The 23,042-nt window shown below is 53.5% G+C and overlaps 3 protein-coding genes across 3 annotated transcripts; 1 reads left to right on the top strand and 2 right to left on the bottom strand.

The window, feature by feature from the left end:
* Positions 1 to 522: 522 nt before the first annotated feature.
* LOC115398633 (transcriptional activator protein Pur-beta) lies at positions 523 to 3,492 on the bottom strand. Its single transcript, XM_030105495.1, has 2 exons — positions 2,514 to 3,492; positions 523 to 2,473 (listed from the first exon to the last, which is right to left on the bottom strand). The coding sequence occupies exon 1, from the start codon at positions 3,454 to 3,456 to the stop codon at positions 2,533 to 2,535; it is 924 nt and encodes a 307-aa protein (XP_029961355.1). The 5' UTR covers positions 3,457 to 3,492; the 3' UTR covers positions 523 to 2,473; positions 2,514 to 2,532.
* A 454-nt stretch (positions 3,493 to 3,946) lies between these two features.
* LOC115398632 (histone H2A.V) lies at positions 3,947 to 6,508 on the top strand. The gene is made up of 5 exons (XM_030105494.1): positions 3,947 to 4,165; positions 5,022 to 5,099; positions 5,194 to 5,307; positions 5,384 to 5,513; positions 5,600 to 6,508. The coding sequence occupies exons 1-5, from the start codon at positions 3,962 to 3,964 to the stop codon at positions 5,659 to 5,661; spliced, it is 588 nt and encodes a 195-aa protein (XP_029961354.1). The 5' UTR covers positions 3,947 to 3,961; the 3' UTR covers positions 5,662 to 6,508.
* A 1,676-nt stretch (positions 6,509 to 8,184) lies between these two features.
* hs3st1l2 (heparan sulfate (glucosamine) 3-O-sulfotransferase 1-like 2) lies at positions 8,185 to 22,411 on the bottom strand. The gene is made up of 3 exons (XM_030105493.1): positions 22,192 to 22,411; positions 10,125 to 10,517; positions 8,185 to 9,322 (listed from the first exon to the last, which is right to left on the bottom strand). Exons 2-3 carry the CDS (start codon positions 10,383 to 10,385, stop codon positions 8,657 to 8,659), a joined length of 927 nt encoding a protein of 308 aa, XP_029961353.1. The 5' UTR covers positions 10,386 to 10,517; positions 22,192 to 22,411; the 3' UTR covers positions 8,185 to 8,656.
* Positions 22,412 to 23,042: the final 631 nt, after the last annotated feature.

Raw genomic sequence — 23,042 nt, forward strand, 5'->3', positions numbered from 1 at the left:
CGTTTTACTGGTTTGTGAAGGTGGAATATGAGGTTCTGTTAGGTTCTGTTTCTGTAAAACTCACACACTGATGTGAAATCAGCCCCCAAACATTTAGGAGTGAGATTTCAACGCTTTGAAATGAGAAGTGAATCAGTCCACGTGTCAGAATCCAGTGAAAACAGATCCGGCCAGAACAGGAGGTTAAAGCAGGTTCTTCAGAGTTCAGTGTTTATTGCTCTTATATTACTTTGTGTGGCTAAACAACCTCACATAAATGTCTGTCAAAATAATTAACACTCTAGAGCAGCTAAATATTTTCAAAACCTTTTATTAAATGTTAACGTACTGAAATCTATGGGAGTGTGATCAAAACATTTACTCATAAAGAAGTTTCAAAACAAAAAAACAATCTGTCAGAACCCTGTTTTCTCATCCTGAAGGGAACCGCCAAACGAACCCATCCAGGTATTTAACATGGAACAGAAAGGTTTTTTTTAAAAGTGGCACTGAAGTGCTGGGAGGACAGAAACATCACACCTGTCCTGAGCAAAAACCTTTTTCTTTTTATTGGTTGTTGAAAGGAAGTGGGTAGAATATTACAGCAGAACACACGACTGAAACAGCTGCCATTTCACGTAACACAGTACAGGAAGAAGGATGTGGAATATCGTATATAGCATATTCATATCCATAGAAAAGAAACCCAACAAAAACTATTGCTCCCAGGTTGATTATTCTGAGTGTATGGCGTTCCTCTGCTGTGTGGAAGTGGCGTGGGAATGGGAAAATTCAGGATGATGAACGGTGACGATTCCCAGAGAGCGCCGAGGCTCTCGCTTCAGCTCCGTTTATGATCAGGCCGAGGAGGAAACTGAACAGAAAACCGCTCTGAAGAATGGATAAATACCGTGTTACAGCCTTTAGAATATGAAGAACAAACAGAAGGCAGCTCCGCGTCAGAGCAGGCATGCAGAAATCATCATTCTTTTCTCTTAAAAATAAAAAAGGAGCGCTGAGGAGACGAGAAGAAAAAGAAAGAGAAAGAGAAAGGGCGGTGTTGGTGTCCTCCGTGGCGACGGAGGAGCCGGCGGTTTGGAAACGACTGGATGCTCGCTAAAGTGAACTGGAGTGCTGAGTGTGTTCTCAATCTCTCTTCAGATTTTCCTCAAAGAAACGAAATGTTAGGAAAAAAACACAAAGCAGGTATGAAACATCGCCCTGGACAGCTGCGTCCAGGTTTAGTGTTTAAATAAGCCACTTTAGGCAGCATTATTCCATAAACGTCTCATATTTCTGAGACATATTTCAATATATCTCTTTTTGAAAAATAATTCTATCTATACTTGATCTGTTTTAGTAAGTAAATCTCTTCCAGTATATATAGATTTTTAGTTTTTTCTGTCGGTACAGCACCCTGGACGGGGTTCTGTTTGTTTTCCAAAAGCACCTAATTTTTCTTACAATCAGACTGAAAATTGCTCCAGCCGTAACGGTACCCGTTCCAGAGGAGAGGATCCCGGCGGTGCACCGTGGAGCTACGTCAGCCCCCACCCCCGCAGGAGCCCCCCACCCCCCACCCCACCCCGGGACCTCTGGAGGGCGATGCACAGGCTCCAGCACCAGCAACACCACCTCCTCCACCCGCCCGGGCGGGACAGGGCGGCACCTGAGACACCAGCGTGTGGATGGGAAGGAGGAAGATGCCCAGGAGTCAGGGTGGGGGGGGTGGGGGGGCAGAGGGCAGGGGGCAGGGGGGGGGGGGGGGGGCTTCTCTGGAGAGGGTCCAAATTAGCCCTGTGCTTGTAACAGATCACCTTTCACGGGTGGAGGTGGAGTGAGACCTTGCTGGGCTAGGAGCAGATGTCCTGTGATGCCACACACACACACACACACACACACACACACACACACACACACACACACACACACACACAGGCGTGTTGCTGACACCGTGGCTCTTGTATGCTGTTTCCAAGTCCGTTTCAGACGAGAACGAACGCCACTGAGCGACGGCGGAGCCTGGCCGCCGCTCTGCCTGCTGGTTACTGTGTTAGCAGCACATCCTTCACCCTTCCTCCTCCTCCTCTTCCTCACACAGACCAGGTGAGCTCGCTCCATCAGGTACCCACCAGGAGGCTGCTGCTTTATCTGAAGCACTGTCAAACCGAATTTGCTGGGCTACATGTGTGAGGTTATCAAATGTACAATCAATATATATATATATTTCAATATATATATTTAGAGATAGGTTTTTATATATAGATAGATATTTATATATATTCTGTTCTCAGTGGGGAATCTCATACAGGAGCTGACTACTGCAGTCCGCACTCAATTAGCTAAACATCCACCTCTAACTTTAGAACATTTTCTCTCTTATAGACATAATTTCTCAGTCAAATATACTTTAAAACCGCTGTTTCAGAGTTCGTTTGTCATGCACACAATAGTCGTCGCTGTCTGTCTGCAGGCTTCGCATCGTGTTGTCAGCCTCATCCTCACACGTGAGCCTCCTCCACCTCCACCTCCGCCCTCCGTCCTCCACCTCCGTCAGTCGTCGTCCACGTCGTCGCCCTCGGACTCGTCGCCGGTCCTCCGCTCGTACATCTTGTCCCGGTGCCGCTCCTGGATCTCCTTCATCTCCTCGGCGTAGCGGCTGAACGCGCCGCCGAACTTGCCCCACGCCTTGAAGGGGATGGTGATAGAGTTTCTGTAGCTGGGCTTCACCTCGCTCACGCGCAGGAAAACTCCGTACTTGTTGGATCCGACGTCGAAGAAGAAGCGCTTGGAGTCCACCATGATGGAGGTGCCCTCCGGAAGCTCGCTGTAGCCGCCGGCCCCGCCGCCGCCGGACAGCTCCTCCTCGTCTCCCCCGTAGTCGTCTATCAACTTGGCCAAGGCGTCGCGGAACTCTATCAAGCCCTGGGCCGGGAGGGCGATGGTCTGTCCGGCCTGCAGGCCGGCCCCGGGCATGCCCCCCACCCCGACTCCGAAGCCGGGGCCTCGGTTGACGGTCTGCCGGATCCGGAGAAAGCGGCCCCGCTGGTTCTCCTTCAGGTCGAGGTAGTATTTGCGGTTCTCCCGCACCAGGAACTCGCTCTTCAAGGCCCGTCTAGGCCCGGTGTCATCCCCGCCGGAGGACTGGGCGATCTGCTCCGGGGTGCTAGGCCCCAGCTGGGCGTAGTGCTCTATAAAATCCCCCAGGTAGTCGCGGAATTCGGCCGCCACTGACATGGAGAGGGTCAGCCGACTCTTGGAGCCCCCGGCGCCCACCTCGGCGATCTTGATGAACCGGCCTTTGGCGTTCTGCTTCACGTCCAGGTAGAAGCGTTTATTCTGAATGTCCAGCCGCTTCGACGCCAGCTCCTGCGTCTCCGGCTCCCGCTGGTAGTGCTGGAAGCCGCCGCCGCCTCCTCCCCCTCCGCCGCCGCCGCTGCTGCCGCCGCGCTCACTGCCACTGTCCCCATCCGCCATCTTCGCCACCAGCAGCCCGTCTCTCTGCGTATCTCTGACCCCCGCCCTCCCCCCTCCGAGCGGAGGAAACCGGACGCTGCTGCCGCCTTCTGATTGGATGCCGCGGCTGCCACTCACAACACCAGATTCAGAATGCGGCACGCCATTGGCTCCTTTTCGTGCCTGTCAACAAATAGAACCCGCCCCCTTCGATGACACTTGAGTCGGTACTGTATTTACAACCTTCAGCTCTCCGGGTCAGTATTAAACAAGTATTCACCCCAGCGTGAGTCTCATGCTGAATTTAATGTTGGGACGAAGGGTTCCATGCAAACTCCGTGCATAATAAATGGTATCTTTGCGAGTAACGCGTGTCTTTGTGTTGAAATGGAAGAATTAACCGGGCCGTGTGATGCGTTTTGTACATTTTTTGGCACGGACGTTCCTGGAAGGACACTCCGCCGTCAGTCCCGCCTACTTGTTGGTTCCGTGCGCAAAGGCAGCCTCCGTGATCCTCGGGTGGGGGATGGGTGAGAGTTCCCGCAAGCCGCCCCCTGATTGGTCCGAGCGCAGATTCGAAGTAGCAAGGCGCGCTCTGATTGGCTGCGTGGACTCCCACGAGGGGTCGCATGCAGAAGATTTGCGAAAGGGTTTATTGTTTCTTCGCTCTCGGAGCCCAAACTGTTTCTATCCGCTCACTACTACAATCAACCCAGGACACGGAAAAATGGTAGGTGCAGCGGGACTCCGGCGGACGGCCTGGCCCGCGGGCCCGGGCCCGGTGCGGCGGTGTTCACACGAGGCTGCGGGGAGCGCGATTTTAAATTACCGGGAGATAAAATTCGTGTGTGTGTGTGTGTGTGTGGCCAAAAGGAGCTAACTGTCAGCTAACGCGTTAGCATTACCGCTAAAAGTCCGACTTTTTAAGCTTTTCGCTCAGAGTTAGTCTTTTCTAAGACATTTTTAGAACGTCTCAGGTTTAACGGAGTGAGTTTATTCACTATAAGTGCGAAGTTTGATTGAGAAAAGTGCAGTTTGACCCGGTGAGCGGTGCCCTAGCAGGCTACACTCGGTGTGTTTGCTTATTTCGACTCTTTCTTATTGTGTGTGTGAAGATATAAACCTGTTGTGTGGCGTGAAGGCGGCTGTGTGTGTGATTCTAACTTTTTCCCTCGGGTTGAGTGTGTGAGGGGGAACTTGAAGGCGGCGGTTTGTTTTCGGTGTGTCCCGGGGTCACGCACCGGATCCCGCTGACAGCGTCCGCCCGGGCTTCTCCTCTTTATTCCGTGTGTGTGTATTTATCCCGCGGAGTGTCTGGGTTTGTGCGTGGTTCGGATCGTGCGGTGATCGATGGTCGCCTCGCGCACCGCGGCCGCTTGGTTTCGTTTTGGTGGTGTTTGGCGGGAAAGCGGGAGTGTTTACCGGCTGCGGGAGCGCCGCAGCCCCTTTGTGCCCTCCCTCCCTGTGATTGGATCAGACCTCACCACCTCGCTGGAGAGGGGCTTCACCGTCGCTGTTTCATTGTTTCCCTACCTGACCCTGCGTCTGAGCTGCCTGACGGTGTGTCTGCTGCTCTCTCCATCCAGGCTGGAGGCAAAGCAGGAAAGGACAGCGGCAAAGCCAAGGCCAAGGCGGTGTCCCGCTCCCAGAGGGCTGGCCTGCAGGTACCCCCCCCCCCCCCCCCCCTGCTATGTAGTCACACACAGGTTCTGTTTTGTTCTGTTCTGTCTTGTGATGAACCTTCCTGTTTCCTGCCAGTTCCCAGTGGGCCGTATCCACAGACACTTGAAGACTCGCACGACCAGCCACGGCCGCGTCGGAGCCACGGCGGCCGTGTACAGCGCCGCCATCCTCGAGTACCTCACCGCCGAAGTAAGGCCACTCCTCGTGGTGGCGGGACGGAGCGTGGTGGGCCTGTCTGTGCTCACATTGTTGTTTTGCTCACCAGGTACTAGAGTTGGCGGGAAACGCCTCCAAAGACTTGAAGGTGAAGCGTATCACCCCTCGCCACTTGCAGCTGGCCATCCGTGGTGACGAGGAGTTGGACTCCCTTATCAAGGCAACGATCGCTGGAGGAGGTGAGCCGGCGGTTCTGCTTTTTCCTGGTTTTCTCAGCAGCAGCAGCGTTTCCGGCTGTTTGATCTGTGGTGCTTCTCGTCTCCAGGTGTCATTCCCCACATCCACAAATCCCTCATCGGGAAGAAGGGCCAGCAGAAGACTGCATAGATCCGGCGCTGAGCAGAAATTTCGGGGGATTGGGCTTTGAACGGACCAGGAGTTCACAGTTGTTCTTTTTTATTATTATTATAGCAAACCAAGAGTGATTGTTAGACTTTGTGTTGTTCTATTTTCCCATAACTAGAAAAAGCGTACATCCAACCCTTAACGGCAGTAAACCCTTTGTATGTCACTGTAGAACGTTTGACTGGGGAGTTCATGATTCTTTGAATTTGTTTGATTGGCCTGGGACTCTGTAATGTTTTATACTGAAAAAAGAAATTGTTAAAACCATTTTTTATATAAAAAAAAAACTTGTTTTGTGGTTATTTTCTTGAAGTTACAATATTTACTATAACGTGTTTTTAAAGAATATGACTTTTTTGGGACTCAAACAAGGTAACAGCAGCTGGACGTGAGACGGTGCTTCTGATTGTTCTGTTCCCTTCGGACTTACTGTAATTTGTTCAACTGCACAAGAACGCTGATGTATTAAACTGACTTTTTTACACCACAAGCCAATGTCCGAAGCTCTTCCTGTGGCGCCGGGCGGCAGTGTCTCGTGTTCATGTTTACAGCTCTTAGCAGGAAGGAAAACAGTAAAACTTGAAAGTGTGTGTTGGTGCGGCGGGTTCGTCCCGCCGTGCGTCCACCACATGTCACTGACAGGTATCCTCTAGCCGGGCGGCGCTCACGCTGCATGTCAGCCTCACCAGTTGTTACCTTTTCTCAGCAGGAGTGTGTGACGTGTCCCTGCAGAAACATCCAGACGTGTTTGAGCCTTTTTTGAAAGCTGTTGTGTTCAGGGAAATGGCTTTGCGTATTTTATCTTTGAATAAATAACCTTGGCACGATCTGCTTGACTTGTTTTGTAACCTGAAGTGTGTCCAGTGGTCTGAACCTCCAGCAGCACACACACACACACACACACACACACACACACACACACACATTCACACACAAACCAAGTGTTTGCAGTTTGATTTTTTTTCATTCGTTGGACCAGCTTCCGCCCGATTTCAGTGTTGTTTTCCTGTTCTGCCAGCAGAGGGCGCCACTGACACGTGTTCCCTCGTGAAGCAGCAGCTGACTGCCACTTCCGCCCAGACAGTGATGGATTTAGAGCACAGAAGCAGGTGTTGAGACTTCAGTGAAACCACAGTCCTGATAACACTCTTACAGTTTGTCTCCAGTGGTTTGACTCACTTCTTCAAACAGAAATTACATTTTCAAAACAACATGGACAAACTACTCAGAACAGTGTTTTGATTGAGTTCATCAGATTGGAAGTGTACTAGTGCAGGTCTGTGTCTCAGAACATCTTTACGACTGATTAGCTACAGTTACTCTACATGTAGCTCCATTTAAAGTGATTATATCATGTTGATCTAAACTTACTGATCCTCAGATCCAGCAACATACCTGTTTGGAGAAATGAGCCAAAGCTGTTCAGAAGGCTCTGAGGTTTTTATGGGAAAGAAATGAAGCTTTGAAACATGAGAGAACGGTTCTGGGAGAGAGGAGAGCTTCAGCAGTGATCTCTGGTGTTGAGCTGAACTGTTCTGACAAATGATCTTACTGTTTTGAAAATGTAATTTCGGTTTCAAGAAATGAGCCAAACTCATGGAGAAACACAGTAAAGGAGTTGGTGCAGTGGCTCATGGTACAGCTTAACCTTCCAACCAGATCCCACGGAGAGCCAGAGCTCTGGAACGCCAGAAGTTTGTGTTTTCTCCAAACCAGGACGCTCATGTTGACACTGGAGTCATTCTCTGTAGTGCCTGATTGGTTTTGGAGGAAATATTAAGGTGGTCATCACGCAGCCTCTGCTCCTCCACAGACACAAACTCTACCTTTAAAGTGCTGGAGCAGTCCCATCATCTGTCTCTTCTTCATTCCTGCGTCTCCCCGTCCACCAGAGGACGCCGGAGGGTCAGACTTCAGCTCTCCTCTGCTGGGGCAGAAGAGGCTCAGATGCCCCCCACAGGGCAAACTGTGACCAGGCATCCTTCCCTCCTCACTAACATCATAACGCTCTTATTTCTGGCGTATCCATGGTTTATATAGAAGCAAATCTGGATCTAAAACCAAAGTGAAATGTATCAACAGATATCACTTCATTTTCAGAGTAAAACTGCATTTTCTGACTCATCCACCCTCCAAGACAGCTTTTCGTTGTCCTCTTTGGGCTGAACGCTCTGACATGCCTTGTATAGAAAGCAGAAAGAGGAGAATGGTGGTGGGGGGGGGGGCGGCAGCAGTCACTTCCAGTCAGTGCTCCTCTGCTCAGGTCCAGATCTCTCAGCTGGGGCGGAGCTGCAGGAGGCCGTCCTCCGGGTGACCTGCAGCGCCGCCGCCGAGGGAGCCTGGAGGACGGAGATGAAACGAGACGCCGCCGGCTTTGATCCGGGGCGTTCGCAGCACGTCGGAGAGAACGTCTTCATACAGGTGGACACATGGAGGACGCCGTCTGCGCACCTCGCAGCTTGACGTTTTCAAACCCTGTGAACTGGAATCAGGCGGAACGCCGAGTGAGTGGAAACATTTATTAGAAGAACCGTCTCTAAAAAACACAAACATCAGCTTTCAGCATGAGAAGAAAACCCAAACCAGCTCATGAAAAAGATATTTCAGCAACTAGCTAACAGAACGGGAGGAAAGTAGAGTGTCTAAACTAGAACACTGAGGGACTAAAGCAGAAAGACGAACCAGAGTGTGTGTGTTCACACTGAACCTGGGCAGTTCTCTGTACGATCAGAGTTCATAGTGCAACCATGGAATCCAGGAACCTGTGTCTGCACGTCACCTGGAAGTGACCTCTGACCCCCAGCGCCCCGAGGCACGGTGGATCCCTCCGAAGAGGAGCCGCCGTGCCGGACAGCTGGACCGAGGACGTCAGTCCTCCACCTGAGAGGGAACCAGCAGGACGAGGCGTCCCCGCCTCCCGAGTCCCGAGTCCCTGGACGAGCCTGCAGAGTCTGGACGGCGTCCGGACGGCGTCCGGTCAGCACCAGGAGAAGGACCTGCCCACCATCTGGAAGAACAGCTGGTTGGGCTCCCGGAGGTAGCGGCAGAGCTCCTGCAGGGCGGCGCCGCTCAGCGGGGCGTGCCGCCGGCCTTTGGACTCGTCCAGGCACTTGTCGTGTCCGGCGGACAGCAGGCAGTAGAAGCCCTTGGTGGCGTTGTAGTAGAAGTTGTGGGGGTCGATCCTGGGGGGCAGGTCCAGGAACCTCTCCGCCCGCCTCAGCTCGGGGAAGGGGTCCCGGATGAGCGCGTCCCCGTCCACCACGTGGATCTGGTCCCGGGGGAAGACGTCCAGCCAGCGGGCCAGGTGCTGGTGGTACAGGCTCCTCTGCAGGGCCTTGTACCCGGGGTCGACCCGGCCCCCGCGGAGCAGGAGCTCCTCCAGCGGCCGGTAGGGCTTGTGGCGGCTGCGCCGGTTGTGCAGGACCTGGGTGTAGTCGGACACCAGCCTCTCGGCCGGGTCGCGCACGATGAGCAGCAGGCGGACGGCGGGGTTGGCGTCCCACACCCGGGCCGGAACCTGCGGGGCGGCGAAGTACCCGGGGGTCTTCTCCACCGTCAGCTGGCCCTCGGCGGTGAAGGGCATCTGGGCTCGGTACCAGGCCGGGCCGCGGCGGTAGTGCTCCTCCACGTTGAAGTAGTGCACCTGTAGGGGAAGACCCGGGTTAGGAAGACCTGATCCACCTGGACCGGGAGCTCAGGTCGTCTGGAGCCCAGTATGGCCGTCCCAGCAGTGCGTCATCGGCCCCGTGTCGGTATGGCATCTGGATTTATCTGTACTGTACACATATTCAGAGTCTCCTCATGTTCGAACAAAGACCAAACTTCTGCTTTATCACGTTTATCTTCATTCCCAGAAAAAGCCGGAAAACAGTCGTTAACGCCCACTGAGCCGTGACGGTGTGAGCGGCTGCTTTTATCTGACGCTCGTGTTTCTCCAGACTCCAGCCAACGGCCGTGACGGACGGCCGGAGGTTCTCCTCGTGTTGCTGTTCTCTTGGCGTGCTCTGAGAGCTGTGTGTGTGTGTGTGTGTGTGTGTGTGTGTGTGTGTGTGTGTGTGTGTGTGTGTGTTCTCGTATTTCTATCCTTGTTGGGGCCAAATGTCCCCACATGGATAGCAAAACGTGGAACGACGTGCCTTGTGGGGACCTTTTTCCGGTCCTAAGTAGGAGAAACAGTGTTTTCTTGACCATGTTGTTGTTACTGAAAAAAGTAAAGTGCAAAAACATTTCTTTAGGGTTAGGCTTTGTTGTGGTGTGGGTTAGGGTTAGGGTAAGGGTCAGGGTTAGGGGCTAGACATGAATGGGAGTCAATGGAAGGTCCCCACAAGGATAGAAATACGAGACTGTGTGTGTGTGTGTGTGTGTGTGTGTGTGTGTGTGTGTGTGTGTGTGTGTGTGTGTGTGTGAGACGGTGTGTGTGCTCTGACGGCAGCGGCTGCTGGTACCTCGGCTTTGGCCACCTCCACATCCGGGTGCAGGTTCAGCATCTCCAGCAGGGCTCTGGTGCCGCCTTTCCTCACGCCGATGATGATGGCCCCCGGCAGCCGCTGCTGGGTGGCGTTGTACGAGGAGGAGGAGGAGGAGGAGGAAGAGGTGGCGGGCGACCTCGAAGCCCCGGAGCGTAGCCCCCTCAACCTCAAACACACCGAGAGCTGAGTCTGCAGCAGCAGGAGCAGCAGCAGGGCGAGCAGCAGCGTCCACAGCATGGTCTCACACACACACACACACACACACACACACACACACACACACACACACACACACACACACAGGTGCAGGGGTGCTCAGAAGCTCACAGGCCGCTCAGCAGGGGGCCGGGGGCTGCTGGGTAGGACCACCTGTGAGGAGGGACAGTAGAACAGAAGAGGAACTCAGTCATGTCCTCAGCAGAGCTGCTGTGCTTCACGGCTCCTTGAGCCAGGCTCCTCTGGGTTCAAACACTGATTGATACGACTGTCGGACTGATCCGAACCGCAGGAAAGACAGACGGTACTGAGCGAAGAGCGGGGAGGTGAAGTCAGGTGTGCTGAGAGGACGGCGGTGGGGAGGGCCGGCTCTGAAGCCCCCGTGAACCAGGTGTTCTCCTGTTCCTGGGCCAGGATGTGACCGACTTATTAATTAGTGTGACGCTGAAGCGGTTCAGAGAGGAACCCTGTCTGCTTGTTCCACGCTGTTAATTGGGCGTTTTGGGAGCATCGCTGCGGCACCCCCGCCCCGCCCCAGCCCGCCGGCGTGGAGACGCTGTCGTCATGTTGTTGTGCGGACGGATCGGTCGGGTCTCTGTGGACCGGAGTGTCTCCAGGGGACAGAGACGCTGCAGCTCCTCACCGAGGAGCCCTGCAGGTCAGGGTCCTGCTCAGGACCACCAGGGGGCGGAATCAAACCCTCAACCACTGGAGGACCGCTGTGTCTGCAGTCAGACCAGATCCAAGATCAGACCTCCTGAGAATAACTGCAGCAGCAGTGTCAGATGGACGGCTGATAAAGACAAAAACACAACGGCTTTCCAATAACGCCATAAAATGTTTGGAAGATGAGTCTCCTCCGCTGAACCTCATTAAACCTGGTTAACCTAAACCTGGTTAACCTACACCTGGTTCACCTACACCTGGCTGACCTCTCACCTGGCTGACCTCTCACCTGGCTGACCTCAGTGAGGAGTGTGTCAGTCAGGGTGGGCGGTGTGTTTATCCGGGCAGCGCTGCTCTCCTGTGACTCCTCTGTCAGGTCGCTCCTCTTCCACCTCACCTCCTGACCCCCCCTCGCCCCCCGTGCCCTCCTCTTCACCTCCACTCCTCCCTCCAGCCCCCCCCCCCTCCTGCTCACGGAGCCCCCGCCGCTCCGCTAATGGGGGATGCCCTGCAGCAGCCTCTCAGCCGCTCATCAATAAAACAGGCAAACCTTCTTCTGTCTTTTGGAGAAGGAGCTGCTGAGGCGCTCCACACCTCCGGAGAAGCAGACGTCAGAGGAGAGGAGAAGAGCCAGGCCGGGAGGAAGGGCAGGGACCAGCTACTCCTCTCCGTTCTCAGAACCAACGAGGCGTTGCTCATTATTAATGTCTTTACAGTCAAAGACTTTATTTTTCATAATGCATTTCTCCAAACAATTAATCCAACAATCACAACCTAAAGAGATACCCTGAAGCATGATGGAAGGAAGGATGGATGGATGGATGGATAGATAGTCTCATGAACGATTGCAGATGCTTCTCTTTCTTTCTCATTCCTTCCTTGTGATTCATGTTTAGCTGCAGATTGAAGAACAAACAACAAAAACTGTGCCAAGATTATCTCAATGATGCATGAAGACGGCGTGCTGACAAACACACATGGGGGAGGAGGAGGAGGAGGAGGAGGAGGAGGAGGAGGAGGAGGAGGAGGAGGAGGAAGAGGAGGAGGAGGAGGAGGAGGAGGAGGAGGGGGGAGAAGGAGGGGGAGGGAGGGAGGAGGGGGGGAGGGGGGTAATTATCTGTGAAAGGCAAATGTTTCCATCTGCAGAGCACCAGTGTCTTATGAGTCCTGGCGTGTGTGTGTGTGTGTGTGTGTGTGAGTGTGTGTGTTCTTGTATTTCTATCCTTGTCGGGGCCAAATGTCCCCACAAGGATAGCAAAGCGTGGAACGACGTGCCTTGTGGGGACCTTTTTCCGGTCCTAAGTAGGAGAAACAGTGTTTTCTTGACCATGTTGTTGTTACTGAAAAAAGTAAAAGTGCAAAAACATTTCTTTAGGGTTAGGCTTTGTTGTGGTGTGGGTTAGGGTTAGGGTAAGGGTCAGGGTTAGGGGCTAGACATGAATGGGAGTCAATGGAAGGTCCCCACAAGGATAGAAATACGAGACTGTGTGTGTGTGTGTGTGTGTGTGTGTGTGTGTGTGTGTGTGTGTGTGTGTGTGTGTGTGTGTGTGTGTGTGTGTGTGTGAGTGTGTGTGTGTGTGTGTGTGTGTGTGTGCAGACCCTCAGAAACATCTTTAACTGAGCGATGGTATTTTGGAGGTGGGGGTGGTTGAGGGGAGGATTATCCTGTAAAGGGGGGAGGAGGCAGGGAGGGCAGGAGGTGTGTGTGTGTGTGTGTGTGTGTGTGTGTGTGTGTGTGTGTGTGTGTGTGTGAGTGTGAGTGTGTGGTACAGAGCAGGCTGTGACAGTCAGATAAACTGGTTCCTCTCTCCGCCTCGCTCTCCGGCCTCTCTGCTCTCTCTCTCACCTCCGTCTCTCTCGCCCCACCTCCAAACTGCCCCGCCACGTCCAGCCAATCACGGCGCTCCTGAGGTGGAGGACGAGCGCTGCTCAGAAGCACAAAGGAAATGTAAGAGAGGCTGGCTGCTGTTTCCCGTCTCATTCCCGCTCCGCGCCTGGAAGGAAGGTGGCCAGCTCACAGCGGGGGGGCAGCAGTCTGAGCAGGTCCAGCTCTGAGAGAGCGGGAATCAGTCCTGCCACCTTCCTCTGGTGCTTCCCACTTATCGCCCAGGGAAAGAGAGGAAAAGCAGATGAAAAGGCCTGGAAGTTCTTTTTCTGAGTCTGACAATGCAGAGCCGGTCCTCCAGAGACCCCCCCCCCCCCCCCATCACAGCCTTTAGAGCCCAGCACGCCGCCTTGCCAGCCTCCAAACTCTCTGATGACATGAAGCAAATGTGAGATACGAGCCACTTCCAGTGGAATCAAGAGGCTTCCAGTGTGTGTGTGTGTGTGTGTGTGTGTGTGTGTGTGTGTGTGTGTGTGTGTGAGAGAGAGAGAGAGAGAGAGAGGTAAAACATGCTGCAGTTTCAACCTCATTAACGGGGCCAGCGAGGAATCAAAGCTGTGTTCAGGTCGCTGCTGAGCTGAGGAAATGACTTTCAAAACACGAAGAGCAGACATTAAAGAACCAAGAAGATCCCAAGAACAAGACAAGACCGAGACATTCTGAGGCCAGCACCAAGTCAAGACCAAGACAAGGCGAAAATGTTCAGAGACCAGGACCAAGTCAAGACCAAGACAAGGCGAAAACGTTCAGAGACCAGGACCAAGTCAAGACCTAAATCTTGACAATGTGGTTATGGACCACAGTACTACTAGTAGTACAAACTCTTGGTAGAACTTTGGGAGATCTTGAACACAAGATCACAGTAATCTACCAATACAGCCAATAATCTGCAGACTGCATCTTCTCAAGGCGACGGTGACATGATTGACGTTTTGTTTGTGCTTCTGTGTGCTGCTGGATCAGCCTCCAAAGGTTTGGCCACATAATATAACTGTTGTTCCTGTTTTTATTTACAGACCAGACCCGGAGCCATACCGGACCAGCTGAGGACCAGCAGTTCTGCTGAACGGAGAGCTGGCGGAGCTGCAACTGGAAGGTGTTTCCACTGAAGCCTTTAGCCTCCCTCTTGTTACGGTGCTCTGGAAGCTGGGGACTATTTGGATAAAGACAGAGTAATCCTGGATCATTCCCCAAGCCAGACACAAGACAAGACAAGTTTAGGTCACTGGACTGTTTGGATTCCTCCTTCCAGCCTAAAACCAGCTCAGAGTAACATCAGACTCCTGACGTCTCTCTCAAATTAAACCAGTAAGTAGGGCATCCATAAGGCTGCATCAGAATCTGGACTGGAGACAAGCCAGATCATGTCCTCAACTCACAGTGAGTCTTCCCAGAGTTGAAGTGGCAGTACGAGCCTTCAGCTACATGCCGAAACCCAGCACCGATACCAGCACTTATATCTAATACGGTAAGCCCAATCCACCCTGCAAACAGACGAGGTGTGAAGACTGTGCTGCTGTGAATCAGCTCTAAGTCAAGCGTCTGTCCTAACAGAGCCGGCCGCGCTGACCTCCTGATGACCTTCAGAGAACTGAAATCAGACCATGTCGAGTCTCATCACCGACATGGACCTCACCGACGCCGTGCTGGACTCAAAGCCTCGTCACAGACCGGGCGGTGAGTAGGACTCCTGGATGTACAGGAAGGTGATGGCCGTGGTGGTGCCGGCTCGCCATGCCTCCACCGGGTCGGCCGGATCCCGTCTGGGATCAGAGATCAGAGTCTGACGGGATCCAGACCAGAAGAAGCCGCGTTAGTGAGGATGTTCACCAAGAACACCGGAGTCTGGCAGCAGCTGCTCCTGAACGCACGATGAGCTGCTCAACTCGGACGTGTTCTAATGAAATGTTTCGGTGCTACGTTTACACAAAAACACAAGTGTTTGAAAAAGCTCCGTCTCCATGGAAACGGGGCGAAACGAAGCTTTCCAGAACGCTGCTTGAGCTGGTGGCGCTGCAGCCGTGGCAAACAGCTGGTCTGCACATGCTAGGAGACGGACGATGAGAACAACGGCGTTATAACGTCTCAGCAACACGACTGTTTCCATACAGCGAGTTACTCTGCTCTCTGAGAGTTTGCTGACAGAGAGAGAGATGTTTGATTTCTGGAACTCTGCCTTCAACGCTTCCCTTTCATTTGACCATGAATTCAGCATCCTGCTGGGCGCGTCGACTTCCTCCTCTGGAAATAAAGACTCCACTCAGTACACAGATGTAAAACAGCACCCTCTGGTGGATGGAATGTTCATTACTACAGCCTGGACACAAAGGCAGGACCGTTCACACAGACACGAAGATAAAACAAGAAAACGCTCACACTCCTAGACCGAGAGGCTTTCATTTGTTTTGTTTTACCATGCTGTGTTTTCATTTTAAGCCTTGTTTGATGCCTGTGCTGGAGCAGCCTTAAGCTAAAGCGGTACAACACACTCCTGGTTTTATGCATAATGAAAGTTATTGAAATGGTAAATCTTAATTAATTTACACTGAGTGAGGATGTAAATAGATTGGTATTGCTATGGGTTGGGCTGTGCAGTAAGCACATCTGTGTAAGAAGCTGAGGAAGGGAATGTTGGTCAAACAGAGAGTTATAACCCAGCCCATGTAAATCCAGTTTAATGCCGCATTGCCCCCCTCCCCCGTCCCTGTTTACATGCGGGTCGTCAGGACATATGTCAGCTCTCCCACAGAGGGGAGGCCGACCCGGCGGAGGGGCTGCGGGGCGGGATCAGACCCACATGGGCCTGGTTTCCTGAACTGGGTGTGAGAGCGAGGGCGAGCGGACAGATGGCCGCCAGCCTTTAGCGTCAGGTCGATAGCGTCACGGGCCGGCGGGCCCACGTTTCAACTGGGTCCTGGACGGGAGTTTGTGGTCGAGCGCCGCCGCGATCCCGCCGACGGGGAGCAAGCAGGGAAACACAGATGGAGTTACAGTGAGGACGGAGAGCGAGAGGCCCAAAGGAATCCCTGCTGTTTTAGCCTCATCAGGGTCATTCTGCTGCTGGTGTGAAGCAGGCAGCTGAAACCTGCAGAGGTCTGCTGTCTCACCTTCAGGCTGGACTGAGGACCTGAAGCTGGGTGGACCTCAGCCAGTGCCGCTTCCAGGCTCTCATTGATTCACTGGTACTGGAGTTGTTTAACTTGATGCTCTCTAATGACTCCATTAAAGCGTTTTATGCTCCAGGCATGAATCCAGAGGGGACTTTGATTTGACCGTTCGTCCAGGAAGCTGCCACGCTGCCATTTCAACGGCTGATCTAAATTCAGCCGATTCTGCGTCACCTTGAAGTTTTGTCTTTCTGCCGCAGCTCGACAGAGTTCCTTCACCCCTGGAAGCTCAGTCAGCTGACTTGGGGTGAAACCAGCAGACTGAAGCAGGGAGCTAACAGCTAGCAGCTAACAGCTAACAGCTAACAGCTAGCAGCTAACAGCTAGCAGCTAGCAGCTAGCAGCTGGTGTACTGAGCTGTTAGCGCGGCACCAGTTCCAGGATGTTTTGGTCTGAATTTAACTGTGCTTCTAAAATAAAGTCCACCATCCTGTGGAGCACATGTGGAGGTTCTGAACATCCACCTTGACGTAGCAGAGCGGACCAATCACAGCCGGCCTGCCTGCTCTGTCTCTTCACCTGAGGTGTGTGACGGCGATGCAGAGGCTCGGTGAGGAGCTGAAGACCTGGTCCTCACTGCAAACCAGGACCAAAACTCAACGACTGGCCAAATCTGGCTTGTTCAGTACCGGGACCAGGAGAATATGGACTGGTACCAGAACCAGGACCAGTGCCGCTGTGTGAATGGAGACCCAGCCTGCCTCGAACGTTGCTGCGTCTTCAGGAGAAACGTTGTGGTGTGAACAGGACTATCTACTGGAACCATCGACAGAGGGACTGAAACCACACATCTGGTCAACAGAGCCACAGTTCAGCCCGCTCACACACACACACACACACACACACACACACACACACACACACACACACACACACACTCACTCTGTTGGTTAAAAACTCCCCCTGGTCCTCACTATTCAGTATCTACAAGAAGACACACACACACACACACACACACACACACACACACACACACATTACACACGCTCACGTGCACAGACCCAGCAGCCATGAGGAGCACAGCAGGGGGCTGTTTTGATTGACCAAGCACTTTATGACTCTTAAATAGCTTTAGAGCCTTCCTACTTAACCCCCGCACGCCATTTCCTTCCTGCTTGTCACGCAACAACACACACACACACACACACACACACACACACACACACACACACACACACACACACACACACACACACACAGCCCCCCAGGGCCAAGTGGGGTTCTCTGGAATTAGAAATTAATGAGAGCCATCACTAACCGAGCACACGTCCGTACAGTTTGCCACCCAGACTGTGAGTTGAACCCCCCCCCCCCAACCCCCCCCCCCCCCCCCCCCCCCCCGCTGTCCTGAATCCATCAAGGTCACCCCGCTAATCCGAGGCAGCGGCCCCCTCCCTCTGGACCGTCCCTCTTCGACCTTGCTTTGACGTCTTTCTTAAATTTTGGGAGTGCGCCAGGCTCCAGGGCCAGCGGTGTGTTACTGTACAGAGCCGGTCGATGGACGCCGGATTGGGTAGATTGATTTTAATTGGCAGGACACCAGAAGCGTGGAGGAGGCGTGGCCTAAAGTTGTTCTGTCGCTCACATCAGACCTTTGTCACAGCAGCAAAGCCGTGAAGGACAAACAGTTTCTGTTTGAGACATTGTTCTTTCACCATGAAGGAAACACTGAAGTACAACAACGTTTTCCAGCTTTAGCACAGATACGATCTGACGAATTTCAAAAAACACAAAACAAAACAAAAAAAACACACTGAACTCTGGACTCATGGAAAAACTAATGGAAAAAGCGTTGTTACTATTTTCTGTCCTTCATATCCGTCCACAGGAAGGAAGGGTCTCCTCAGACCCCTGCTGGTCTGAGGCTGTTACTGCAGGTGCTTCTGCTGTGGACCAGGACATGATGGGGGACTGAGAGACAGGATGGACCTCCAGGACTTCAAGGGCTCGTACCCGGTCCAGCCTCATCACCAGGGAGGACCAGGACGGACTCTGCTGACCCCAACCAAACGACACAAGAAGAAGCTCCAGGCAGGATCAGTAAGAAGTCCTTCCTGGATCAGGACCAGTCCAGATCTTCAGCTCAGAGTCAGCCCCCTGTGTCTGACTCAGCGACCGGCTTCCTCCGGCCAAACTGAAAGAACAGGACACTGCGGGGAGATCCAGGACCGCTGCAGGACCGTCCAGAAACACAAGTCTTCCCAGCTTCTCCTGCACCGGCAACACAGCCTGAGTTAGCACGGAGTTGCTAACCGCTAACGAAGGAACCGCCAGCTCACCTGGCAACGCCTCATTCAACAAGTTAGTCTGAGAATGGAACCGTTTGATTTCAGGGACGTGTTGAGTTTCCTGCTGGTGACCTGAGGATTACTCTGTCTGTAAACTACTGTTAGCTGTGTTTCACCCCAACACAGCGTTCTGCACGCTAATCTGACCTGTAAGCTACGGTCCGACAACCGTCCGTCCACACAGCGTCTCACACCTGAAGCACTGCAGAGGCTCTGCTACACACCGATCACAGCGACTCAAACACAAGGCGGCTCTCAGCAGACCTGACTGGTTTGTTATTGACGTGTCGTCGTTTGGCTGTCCATTGTTTAAGGATTTGTTCTTCAAATGTCCCATCTGTCCCTCCTTTTCTCTCCTTCTACCCCTGGAACAGCTGACAGTCTGGTTCTGCAGGAAGTCTCCTCTGGGTCTGGTTCTACAGGAAGTCTCCTCTGGGTCTGGTTCTGCAGGAAGTCTGCTCTGGGTCTGGTTCTGCAGGAAGTCTCCTCTGGGTCTGGTTCTACAGGAAGTCTGCTCTGGGTCTGGTTCTACAGGAAGTCTCCTCTGGGTCTGGTTCTGCAGGAAGTCTCCTCTGGGTCTGGTTCTACAGGAAGTCTGCTCTGGGTCTGGTTCTACAGGAAGTCTGCTCTGGGTCTGGTTCTACAGGAAGTCTCCTCTGGGTCTGGTTCTACAGGAAGTCTCCTCTGGGTCTGGTTCTACAGGAAGTCTCTGGGTCTGGTTCTGCAGGAAGTCTCCTCTGGGTCTGGTTCTGCAGGAAGTCTCCTCTGGGTCTGGTTCTACAGGAAGTCTCCTCTGGGTCTGGTTCTGCAGGAAGTCTCCTCTGGGTCTGGTTCTGCAGGAAGTCTCCTCTGGGTCTGGTTCTGCAGGAAGTCTCCTCTGGGTCTGGTTCTACAGGAAGTCTCCTCTGGGTCTGGTTCTACAGGAAGTCTGCTCTGGGTCTGGTTCTACAGGAAGTCTCCTCTGGGTCTGGTTCTGCAGGAAGTCTCCTCTGGGTCTGGTTCTACAGGAAGTCTCCTCTGGGTCTGGTTCTACAGGAAGTCTGCTCTGGGTCTGGTTCTACAGGAAGTCTCCTCTGGGTCTGGTTCTGCAGGAAGTCTCCTCTGGGTCTGGTTCTGCAGGAAGTCTCCTCTGGGTCTGGTTCTGCAGGAAGTCTCCTCTGGGTCTGGTTCTACAGGAAGTCTCCTCTGGGTCTGGTTCTGCAGGTTTCTTCCTGTTAAAGGATTTTTCCTCCCCTCTACTCGCTCTTGCAGTTGTTGGGTCTTCTCTGTGAATCGTCTGGACGTGTCTCTGTCCTCTGAGACGTCCAGACAGCTGAGGACACTAACCAGTCCAGGGTGGTCCACTGTGCTGCCCCTGCTGCTGACGCCTGGCTTCAGGCAGCTCAGAGTCAGTGCAGGGGGTCATAAAGTTATGGCCGGTCACCGTGAAACTGCAGTGTCAACAGAAGTGACGGAGACAGGAGTCCACGTGGTCCAGCACGCTTCAGAGGACATCTGCACTCTGCTCATAAATAAAGGCCATGCATTATTCAGCCTGCTGCTCCAGCTAATGCCCTAATGTGGCCGAGCAGCCGGAATGTGCTCTGCTCCCAGGGAGGCGCCCCAGACCCCCAGACCCCCAGACCCCGAGACCCCCAGACCCCGAGACCCCCAGATCCCCGCACGGCGGACCCTCACCCCCACACGGCAGACCCTCACCCCCACACGCGGACCCTCACCCCCGCACGGCAGACCCTCACCCCCGCACCGACCCACCGCGGACCCTCTCAAACCCTGCGGCCTGTGCTTTCCCTGCTCGTCTTCCAGCTGGCGGACCGGTCCGGCGGCTGAAGCCGCCCTCCGCTCCGTTCTGCCAGCCTCTTCCTGCCGCTTTGTGTTCTCTCAGAGGTGAAGCTCACTCTCTGCTCTCTCTTCTCGCAGCCGGCAGGTTCCAGCTTTGTGAGGAATTAAGATTTTTGTCTCCAGTCGGATTTGCGGCTCAGTCAGAAGCCGCTGCAGTCTGTGATCTTTATCAGATTTCTGGACAAATTAAAGTGACTCCATACGGAGGTAAACACAAAACAGCTTGAAGGAGGAGGAAAGCCCTGAGAACCTGTGGAATCAGCTGCAGGAGGAGTGTTAATCTCCACCCGCTCTGCCCGTCTGCCTTCTACGGACGGTGCTTCATGTCCAGATCTGCCGCTGAACTTCTGTTGCATCGCTGACATTTTCACACAGTAACAGCTTTGGCAGCCGCTGGAAGCGGCGTCCAGAAAGTCAAGGTCTCTATAAAAGACGTGAAAAGCTTTTCAGATGTCCGAGTGAGGCGGAGCGCCTCGTCGCCGGACCGTCATCTGCCTGAGTGGAAACTTCTCTCAGAGCCAGAGTCTCAGTTCTCATCCTGCTTTCCTCATGGGGGTCCAGGGCCGCCGCCTCCACCTAGCATGGTCTCCACCTGCTCAGTAAACCGGGAGAAGGTTCGGCCGGACGGGTTTGACTCTAAACAGCACCTCTAATTAGAGGGAAGCCGTGAGGCGAGCAAAGGACCGCAGTATCGTCTGACACGGAGCCATCGGCCACACGGCTCCAGAGATCCATCCCAGGTCCTCCACAGGATGTGTGTGTGACATTAACCTCACAGGCAGATCACCCCCCCCCCCCCCCCCCCCCCCCCCCCCCGCCGCCCAGACAATGAGAGCATTCACCCTTCTGCCCGTCTGTCCTCGTCTCCTGCTCTTATTGTCCCTCAGTAACCAGGCTGAAGGTCGGCGACGCAGGACCGCGTCCCCCGGCGGCCCCGCGGCCCCGCGGCCCCGGACCGGCCCCGCTCGGCTCCATGCAGACCCCCATTGTCTGACGCTGGTTGTTTTTGAGGCGGGGAGCCGGAGGGGAGTGGCACGGAGCTGGCCTCGTTCCAGCTTCACGTCTCGCACTCTGCCGGAGGAAATACCTGATGTGCAGCAACGCAAACTCAGCCTGGAAGTGCTTCAAAAAACAAAGCGGGACTCCAACACGAGGAGGAGGACGCAGGAGAGGACCGTCCAGTGGGCCGAGTCCACCACGGAACAACAGCAAATAAAAAGCAACAGTTGCTTCTAATTTTTCCACCGGACGTGGGAGCGGTAGGTCAGGACTCAGGGCGAGTTCGTCCAGACGGCTGTTTCCCAGCAGCCACCAGTTTTAATTCCTCTTTAAGTCTGGATATAAAAAAATGAACTATGACATTAAAAACCCTGACCCTGAGCTGCCTCACACTTCAGGATTATTACCTCGTTTCTGTAGTTAACAGAACAGTTTTCGCCTTTTTTATTGGAATTTCAAAAACATTCATACGTTAGAAATTCTTTTACAAACTGAATGGAACAGAAGTGTAATTATTATTAAACGCTGTGAGAGTCGGTCTGTATTCACGGCGGTAAATACAGACTGAAACGTGAAATTAGCTCATCCTGCAGCGACTTCCCTACGGATCTGAAATCTGAGCATGAAGCAAACACTCGGGAGACATTTACCACGAGAAATGAGAATTACACTGATAGATAAAATGTTAGGAGTACTAATGAATAAGAGAAAAGTTAAAACTGTCACAAACTGAATTAAATCTGATGAGAGTTCCATGATGTTTAATGAACAGAAGCGTTTTCCTGCTTTCTCCCGACCGGCCGGAGCTCAGCAGCAGCAGCTTGAACTCTGACCCCTGACAAGCTTTCATCCACTCCCCGCCCGTGACCCTCACAGGTCTGACAGAGCCCTGCCGTGACCCCTGACCTGACCTCCGTCGTCCGGACACCCGGCCGGGCTCCGAGCTCCAGGAGAGACGAGGCGATGAGCTCCAGTCTTACCTCCGCTGCCTCTCCCACTTCCTCCGGGTCACTTCTTCTCTGCGCTCCTTCCTTCCTCCCTCTTCCGCGTGTGTGCGTGTGTGTGTGTGTGTGTGTGTGTGTGTGTGTGTGTGTGTGTAGCGGCTGTGCGAGCGATGCTGCTTTGTGGTGTCGTCCTCGGAGAGCCTGTTGTCGCAACTGACTGAGAGACTGGGAGGGAGAGTGTTTATGTGTGAGATTAGTCCTCTCTCTCTCTCTCCCTCCCTCTCTCTCTCTCTCTGGCTCTCTCTCTCTCTCTTGCTCTCTCTCTCTCTCTCTCTGGCTTTCTCTCTCTCTCTTGCTCTCTCTCACACATTCATCTCTTTCTTCCTCTCGTTCTCTTTATTTATTTCCCATCAAGTTTGTTGAGATCATAAAATCACCATGGAGCAAAACATCTCCTCCTCTCTCTCTCTTCCTCCTCCTCTCTCTCTCTTCCTCCTCCTCTCTCTCTCCTCCTCCTCCTCTCTCTCTCTTCCTCCTCTTCTCTCTCCTCTCCTCCTCCTCCTCTCTCTCTATCTCTCCTCCTCTCTCCTCCTCTCTCCTCCTCTTCTCCTCCTCTTCTCTCTCCTCTCCTCCTCCTCGCTCTCTCTCTCCTCGCTCTCTCTCTCTCCTCCTCTCTCCCTCCTCCTCCTCTCTCTCTCTCTCCTCCTCTCTCTCTCCTCCTCTCTCTCTCTCCTCCTCTCTTTCTCTCCTCCTCTCCTCTCTCTCTCTCCTCCTCTCTCTCTCTCTCTCCTCCCTCTCTCCTCCTCCTCTCTCTCTCCTCCTCTCCTCCTCTCTCTCTCTCCTCCTCTCTCTCTCTCCTCCTCCTCCTCCTCTCTCTCTCCTCCTCT

This window comes from Salarias fasciatus, chromosome 12 (assembly GCF_902148845.1).
Source record: "Salarias fasciatus chromosome 12, fSalaFa1.1, whole genome shotgun sequence".
Lineage (NCBI taxonomy): Eukaryota > Metazoa > Chordata > Actinopteri > Blenniiformes > Blenniidae > Salarias > Salarias fasciatus.